Source organism: Sinocyclocheilus anshuiensis, unplaced genomic scaffold (assembly GCF_001515605.1).
Source record: "Sinocyclocheilus anshuiensis isolate Anshui unplaced genomic scaffold, SAMN03320099.WGS_v1.1 scaffold1170, whole genome shotgun sequence".
Lineage (NCBI taxonomy): Eukaryota > Metazoa > Chordata > Actinopteri > Cypriniformes > Cyprinidae > Sinocyclocheilus > Sinocyclocheilus anshuiensis.
The window spans coordinates 1860163-1869025 of NW_015538055.1; the positions used below are offsets into that span (position 1 = coordinate 1860163).

The 8863-nt window shown below is 33.3% G+C and overlaps 2 protein-coding genes across 2 annotated transcripts in view; one reads left to right on the forward strand and one right to left on the reverse strand.

Annotated features, from left to right (window-relative positions):
- Positions 1-7268, forward strand: part of LOC107683409 (tripartite motif-containing protein 3-like) — a 28218-nt gene extending 20950 nt beyond the window's left edge. The window contains exons 7-14 of the mRNA XM_016479466.1: positions 440-830; positions 2991-3094; positions 3190-3357; positions 3918-4086; positions 4186-4245; positions 4515-4585; positions 4822-4962; positions 5842-7268. Of these exons, the coding sequence (XP_016334952.1) occupies positions 440-830; positions 2991-3094; positions 3190-3357; positions 3918-4086; positions 4186-4245; positions 4515-4585; positions 4822-4962; positions 5842-5994 (1257 nt within the window). The 3' untranslated portion in view covers positions 5995-7268. The remainder of the gene's footprint in view (positions 1-439; positions 831-2990; positions 3095-3189; positions 3358-3917; positions 4087-4185; positions 4246-4514; positions 4586-4821; positions 4963-5841) is intronic.
- c4 (complement component 4) overlaps positions 7185-8863 on the reverse strand; it is a 17846-nt gene continuing 16167 nt past the window's right edge. Inside the window, exons 38-39 of the mRNA XM_016479042.1 lie at positions 7928-8075; positions 7185-7830 (exon numbers count right to left, since the gene is read on the reverse strand). Of these exons, the coding sequence (XP_016334528.1) occupies positions 7689-7830; positions 7928-8075 (290 nt within the window). The 3' untranslated portion in view covers positions 7185-7688. The remainder of the gene's footprint in view (positions 7831-7927; positions 8076-8863) is intronic.

Consider the following 8863-nt stretch of genomic DNA (forward strand, 5'->3'; position numbering starts at 1 on the left):
ATGAGCATAAGAGACTTCTTTAAAAAACATTACAAGTCTTACTGATCCCAAACTTTTGAGCGGTAGTGTGTGTGTATATATATATATATATATATATGTATATACACATAAAATGGTCTTCTTGTTTATTATTTCTTATTTAATGTAATTATATTAATTTTGATCACTTATTATTGATTTTAAAAAATAAAATAAAAAATATATAATAAAAATGTATAAAATTATATGTAATTTACTTAAGAGATTAACAGTTGTATTGATTATATATCATTTATTTTTTTTTAATTACTATCTAATGTTGTAGGTTTGATCTATAAAAAACGCCATTGTGCCCTTGAGCAAGATAAAAAGCACATGTTGTTTTCAGACAGACTGTCCTTGTAATAAATGCTGTAGGTTGATTAGGTTTGTAACTTAAGCCTCTAACTGCCTTCACTAGGACAAAGACGGTGAGTTAGTAAAGACTGGAAATGCTGCACTGAGGGCTCAGATCAGTGGTGCAGATGGAACCGTCACCGAAACGGACATAACAGACAACAAGAACGGCACTTATGAGATCGGCTACACTCTCCGCTCAGAGGGCGAGTTCTCCTTCTCCATCCTGCTCTACGGGCAGCCCGTAAGGGGCAGCCCCTTCCGCCTGCGGGCTGTCAAGCCCTGCGATGCCCCGCAGTCGCCCGATGATGTGAAGAGACGCGTGAAGTCACCCGGAGGAGGTGGAGGGGGTGGAGGACATGTGCGCCAGAAGGCGGTGCGCAGACCCTCAAGTATGTACAGTACAACGAAGAAGAAGGAGAATCCCATAGAGGATGAACTCATCTACAGAGTGGGTGAGTGGAGATTACATTTTCAGATACATTTCAGATTGTCCTAAATATATTTTAAATGTACATTTTGTAATATATTTTGATATTTGATGAAATTATTTATTTATTTTTTTTTTTTCAGTTAGTTGCCAAAGCAACATTTCTTTATACATGGAATCATTTCTTTTTTAAGTTTAAAGCTCAGATATTTAAAATACATTATTTAATTTTTATTTTATTGAACAGACACCTGCTGTAATTATAATCAACTGCTTATGTTGTTGCAGGTGCTGCAGGCCCAACTCAATGCACTACTACAAGGGAAGGAAAACATCCAGAGCAATTGTAGCTTCACAGAGCAGGCGCTGAACCATGGCAGCCCCACTGAGGTGCTCCTGGTGCAGAAGCAGATGGGAGAGCGGATGAGTGCTCTGGCCCGCCACGCCTTCCCTGAGCAGCCCCATGAGAACGGCCACCTGGACTGTCAGGTGGAGACAGAGGGGCTGCGCCGCTCCATCCAGAACCTGGGAGTCCTGCTCAGAGGATGAACTCATCTACAGAGTGGGTGAGTGGAGATTACATTTTCAGATACATTTCAGATTGTCCTAAATATATTTTAAATGTACATTTTGTAATATATTTTGATATTTGATGAAAATTGATTTTATAACATGAAAAATATATTTCCTTAATCGGCAAGATTTACAGCATATATTTAGCATACAGTACAGGTGCATCTCAATAAATTAGAATGTCGTGGAAAAGTTCATTAAAATACATTATTTAATTTTTATTTTATTGAACAGACACCTGCTGTAATTATAATCAACTGCTTATGTTGTTGCAGGTGCTGCAGGCCCAACTCAATGCACTACTACAAGGGAAGGAAAACATCCAGAGCAATTGTAGCTTCACAGAGCAGGCGCTGAACCATGGCAGCCCCACTGAGGTGCTCCTGGTGCAGAAGCAGATGGGAGAGCGGATGAGTGCTCTGGCCCGCCACGCCTTCCCTGAGCAGCCCCATGAGAACGGCCACCTGGACTGTCAGGTGGAGACAGAGGGGCTGCGCCGCTCCATCCAGAACCTGGGAGTCCTGCTCACCACCAGCACCGTGGGCCACACCAGCGTGGCTACTGGAGAGGGTCTCAGACATGCTGTTGTTGGGCAAAATACCACTGTTACAGTGACCACTAAGGTTAGTGATGATGTTTCAATTCAGTTTGAAAACATACGGTAAATTTCAGAACTGCTGAATCTAAGTGGGTTTCCTGTTGTGTCTGCTATAAGTTGCTATATAACAAGACGTTTATATAGTTACTTATAGTCCTAATTAGAGATGCGCTCATAAAAAATTCAGGTTAATAATCAATAATAAATGAATAATTATTTTAATACATTTAGGCAATACATTATAAAACTATTTTATAACATTACATGTCTTTAAATATTAAAAATAAAAATAAATTAAAAATAAAATTAAAAATGTATAAATGTATATATTTAATATTATATTAAATGTATTACTTATGTTCATAGATTAAATTTTAATATTTGTGTAGTTTTTATTTCAATTTATGAAAATATTTATTTATTATTAACAAATTATTTATTATTTAAATATTATTTAAAACATCTAAACATTGTTCATGAAAATGAATTACACAGATATGTGACTAAAAAGTATTAAATTTATTAAATAAACACATTTATTGTTTCATTTATTTTATTTTATTTATATCACTTTTATATGTTAATTAAAATATGTTTTTATTATTATTTTTTATTTATTTATTTTTAATTTTATTACTTTAAATTTACTTTAAATTTATTGAAATATGAAATTATATATATATATATATATATACACACTACCGCTCAAAAGTTTGGGATCAGTAAGACTTGTAATGTTTTTTAAAGAAGTCTAACTTTTCCATGACATTCTAATTTATTGAGATGCACCTGTATATTTTAATTATATTTTGGTCAGAAAAATTTATATTTTTACCATATGAGATTCCAGGCTATGGAAATGTATAAAATCTAAAAAACTTAAATGTCACTGGAATTATTCATTTAATAATGCAATAAAGTTGAGCTATAAAGATGAAAAGGTCATGTCTGCATTCTGCTTTATTATTGTCCTGCATCATAATGTGTCAGCTGACGTCTTATTTGATGTGACAGGGACGAGGGGTCGCGAGCGGGGGGAATTCTCCAACCTGCAGGGCATCTCTACCACCAGCAACGGCCGAATCGTGGTCGCTGACAGCAACAACCAGTGCATACAAGTAATACTAAGTATCCTGACGGGCGGCTTTTAACAAGTAAATGTGGACCGCATGGCCAGAGTAACTTATATTTGCTGCATTCTGTGATCTTCTAGGTGTTCTCTAATGATGGTCAATTCAAACTGAAGTTCGGGGTCAGAGGTCGCTCCCCTGGTCAGCTCCAGCGCCCCACTGGCATTGCAGTGGACTTGAATGGCGACATCATTGTGGCCGACTATGACAACAAGTGGCTCAGCATCTTCTCTCCAGATGGCAAGTTTAAGGTAAGTTACAGCTCTTTTATGATAGTTTTAAATAAAAAAAATATATAAAAAGAAATTATATATATATGACTTTTTAAAATGGTAAAATTAAATAAAATTAAACATGATACTAGAAGTCATAATTTTTTATTTTTAAAGTAAAATAATATTATTTATTCATCATAAAAAAATACAATAAAGCATTATGTCAGGAATTAGCTTTTAAACATTAAAAGCTTTCAATACAAAAACATGTATTTAAATACTTTCTAGACATGCCCTTATTAACATGTGATGGGGAAAAAATAGTAAAACAAATATTATTATGATTAAATGATAAATACTATTAATTGCAAAATATTAATAATACAATATGTATATAATATAAATATAATTTTTTTTTATATTATATTAAAACTAGTATGAAATGTTTCAAAAATATATTATGATTGAACTCACTTTTTCCAAGCATCATTCAGCTTTTACTAATTTATGTTGTTTGTGTTACTCCATAAAATGTCTGCTACTTTGATTTGATTAATTAGTGATGTGCGAATGTGTTTCTCTTGGTTTTCTGACAGAATAAAATCGGTGCAGGTCGGCTGATGGGTCCTAAAGGAGTGGCCTTGGACAAGAATGGTCATATTATCACGGCAGACAACAAGGCCTGCTGTGTCTTCATTTTCCAATCCAATGGCAAACTGGTGACCAAATTTGGTGCCAAAGGAACATCTGAGAGGCAATTTGCAGGTAATATCTCTTATTTTGTCTTCTGATACACTGGTCTCCAGCATTTAATTCATGGCCAGATCACATTTTGATCAAATGCCACTTTTTGTCTTTCTGCAGACAAAAGCACTCCGAATACACCGACAGAGCCAAAGCAGAGTAAATCTGGCCCTGCCTTCAGTGAGTTTTTTTTTATTATTACTTTAATTTTGTGCATTTGGATAGTTATTATTGATTATTGAATGAGGTCATCTTAAAATGAAATGGGAAGCCTTGTAGGATAATTGATTATCCACATGCTGAGAGAATTTTTTCCTTTTTTGTATGTAGGTAGAGGTTGCATGCATCAAGTGTTCTCTGTGTTGCTGGACATTTCCTTAGAAACATAACAACGCGTTGAGAATGTAATGGTTGCTCTCTCTCTGTCTTTCTCCTTCTATGGACATAAGGTCCTCATTTTGTGGCCATAAACAACAAGAATGAAATTGTTGTGACAGACTTCCACAATCATTCTGTAAAGGTACGCTGAGCTCTTCTCTTTTTCTTTGTAAATTGTTCCACATGCCATAACATATTAACATCAAACACTAACCAGATCTGTTGTCTGTTTTTATTGGGTTCTGCCTCTAATTAATGTCACTTTAAAGGGCTACTAACCCTTTAATGCAGCTTTTGCTTTTACATTGTCATGGTCTTTTTTTCCCCTTTTTTTGGTCTTTTTAATGTGGATTGTTTGGGATTTGTGGCTTCTTGCAGGTTTACAATGCTGATGGCGAGTTCCTGTTTAAATTTGGCTCACATGGTGAAGGGAACGGCCAGTTCAACGCACCCACCGGCGTGGCTGTAGATGGCAATGGGAATATTATTGTTGCAGACTGGGGTAACAGTAGGATACAGGTAAGCTGTGGAATGTTCTGATTTCATATTAAATGTGATTGTATAATAGTTTTATAGTTTGGGCAAAGTCAAATAATTTTTTTATGTATTTTTGACATTTTATGTAATAACATTCTAAAATTATGTGGAAACTTTACAGTTTATATACAATGACTCAAGTATTTACACACTTAAGTCAGAATTCGAAATGTATGAATTCCATTGCTTTAGATAACAAAAGATCAAAACTAATAGCAGCATGATTTCTCTGAGATTTTTTTTTTTTTTGCAATTACTCTCAGCCACCTAGCCCTATTTTATTTCATAATATTCATTTTATTTTATAACATAATTAAACATTTTTTATTTATTGAGCAGTAAATTAAAAATCTATTCCACTTTTTTTGCAATGACTTTCAGTTACCTAGCTGTGTTTTATTTCTTAATTTCATTTAATTTTTTAACATAATTATATATTTAATAAAAAAAAAATCTATTCCACTTTTCTAAGACACTTTCGTCATTACTTTCAGCCACCTAGCCCTATTTTATGTATAATTTTATTTTGTATTTAATTTTTATTTTATATAATTTTTTTGTTGACCAAAGAATGTACTTTTTGAGACATTTTTGCAACAACCTTTTATTTCATTATATTTTGTAATATAATTATATTTTTAATATAAAAAAAAAAAAAGTACATTCCATTTTAACCCACATAGCACTATTTTAATTTTTTTATTATATATTTGTATATACTTTCAGCAATTACTTTCAGTTTTATAGTAAAATTATATTTTTTCATGAAAAATAAATTTCACTTTATGGACATTCATTAAAAATGCTAATGGTAATAAATTAGTAAAAGTACATTTAATGACTATATCTTTTGTCATTTAGGTGTTCGACAGTTCTGGCTCTTTTCTGTCATACATCAACACGACAGCGGATCCTTTGTACGGTCCACAGGGTCTGGCTCTCACGTCAGATGGTCATGTGGCCGTGGCAGACTCTGGAAACCACTGCTTCAAAGTCTACCGATACCTGCAGTAAAGACTCGCCGTGATGGAAGAGTTAAATATACTGTAAGCTCCAACAGTCTTCTTTGGCATTTCATGTTTTCCTTTGCACAAGTCTCTGCACACAAAATTCCAGCCATTTGACTAATGCTGAGGTGAACAAACCCAGGGCTTCATGAATGTTGCATCCCTATTTGATGAATTTCCATTGATTTGTGTTAATAGTCACTTCCTAAATGAATGTACATTGAACCCAAGCAAATAACACAGTCGCTGTGTATATAACAGTGACCGAGGGCAGCTATCTGCATGCTTTTATAAAAGTCTTTCTTGCAAACCTTAAATGCTGCTTGACAAACCCCTCCGTTAAATTGCAGGGAACTAAATGGTGGTCAATAAATGCTTTCTGGGCAAATCATTAATGCAACGGCTTAAGAATGACCTGCGGATGGCGCTATCTCACATCAAACCGGCCTTTTGTGCATTGATTAGCTGTACATGTGTACGCATTTGTATCATATGGTGTAAATCTGATCGCCATTGATTTGCTGTAGTATGGTTTCAGAGATCCACTCTCTCTAGTGCGCTGAAGCTTAATATTAAGATAATCCGGCTGTCAATGTGCTTTAGTAAAACTGCTTGTAGGCCTCTGATTTTAAAAGCTACGCCTATACGTCACATGGGCTTTCTACATATCACTGAACACAACAGCACAATTTACATATTGCATGCATTTTATTCACGTAAAAAGGTTATAAAGCAAGTTTATTTATTTTGTAAACAATGGTATAATGTTATTTTTCTAAGTTGAAGTGTTTTGTTTAACTGCAGTTCAATGCCTTCGGTGGTTTTCACAAGGTGTGCAAAGCTAACGTGTTGTGAAGTACAACTGAGTTTTTTTTTTTTTTTACGCACATGATAGTCACCATGTCATTAAAAGGAATGTGGATGTGTCATATCAAGACGCCGAAGATATGAACTTAAAAAAATAAGGGAAAATGAATTTACATTTTAAGTTGCCAAATTACGAAAAGAACAATTTGCCATAGTTGACCATATTACGAAGCATTTACTACTGTTTTTTAAATTATTTTTTATTTCGTTTTATTATGAATGTAAACAAATGAATGAAAAATAAAAAAAATTACTGCATTAGAAATGACAGTTTTATCATTCTGGCCCAGATGTTATACTACTAAGTACACAAAAGCAATGAATACTGAATCAGGAGCACATTTGTACTTTATATAGAGTCGTGATTCTGATTTGACAAATGTCTGCGAGCAAAAGCCAGTGTTTTTTAAGCCACTAAATACAGTATTCTGTAATAAAACTGTACAGTGTATAACAACAACGGAACACGTGAAGCATTTGAAACAGTATTTAACTGCAATAATGAATCGTGAATATTTGTCAGAAATGTAGCATCTCTAAAAGTACCCCTAAAAAGAGTACCCATGATTTATGATGAAGGTTGTGATACAGAAAAGTTAAAGGTCGTCATGTCAAATTCTTCCCATTTGACTGTGACAGAATGAAGGGTAACTTGAAGCTACTGTATTGCCAATACACATGAAAAACTGAATTGAAATGCTTCAGACTCTAGTTTCCAATGTACCAAACAACTGTAACAGTCTCTTTAATATGTCAGTATGCACTAGAAATAAAAGCACTTCATTTACCGAGCCAAATAATAATGATGTAAGTGGTTATTTTCCATCTTGACTTCTAAATGTCACAGCGTTTGATGGGGTGTTGCTTTATAAATTCATTAAGAAGATGGCAGGCAGAGCGATTTATGGTTGCCTTGCAGTTCTTTTCTTCTGGTATCCTCTCGATCCACATGTCATTGTTCAGCACATACCTGAAACTTCAGAAACAACAGAAGAAAAATGTTTTACAAATCAAAAAATAGCAATTTGCATTCCTTTTTGTCTTTTTAATAAACATCAGATCTCAAGGCTTACTGTTGTCCGTTGTTATTGAGCACTGATATTGCGTCGTTCTGCCCCATGATCAGATAGTGGGCTTCATTTTTCAGCTCCAGTTCGTCACAAGATAAGCGCAGTATCATCTGACGTGTGGCATGTTTCTGAATACCAGAATCCAACAACCCTTCAAGAGGAAAAGTGTTATTATTATTATTTATGCAGTAACAATTTACAATAAGGTTATATGTTAACAGCATTAGTGCATTAGGTTATGTATTAGGTACTTTATAGAATCCATAACATTTACATTTATTAATTTATTAGACAATTTTATCCAAAGTGACTTTCAAATGAGGGAAAATGTACAGTCAGTTGTCAATTACCGTTTATTTTCAAATAATGACCAGCTGATTGTACACTATATTCCCCACATCCCATATGGCAAGAAACATATTTTCTGGCCAAAATATGATTTAAATACATAGCATTTATTTCGTTTAAAACCTCATATACCGATACATATTTCAGAATGTATTTCAGAGGCCAGAAAATTTCTAGGCTAAATGCAAATGTGGATGGAATAGCCTACTAGAGATCAAAACTATAATTATTTAATGTGTTATATATATATATATATATATATATATATATATTCTGTATATATATATACTGTATTCTATATATAGTACCAGTCAAAAGTTTGGACGCTTTTGACTGGTACTGTACTATAATATTATATATATATATATATATATACAGTATATATATATATATATATATATAGTAATTTTTTTATGGAGGGCAAAATACACTTGAAATATTTGTAAAATATATTTTCAAAAATATACAAAAATGGCCAAAATAAAATGTCTACCAATATAATTACAGATATATTTTGAAACATATTTTAGAAAATATGTATTTTTGGCTTTTTTTTTTTTTTTTTATATATTTTTAAATATACTTAAAAAT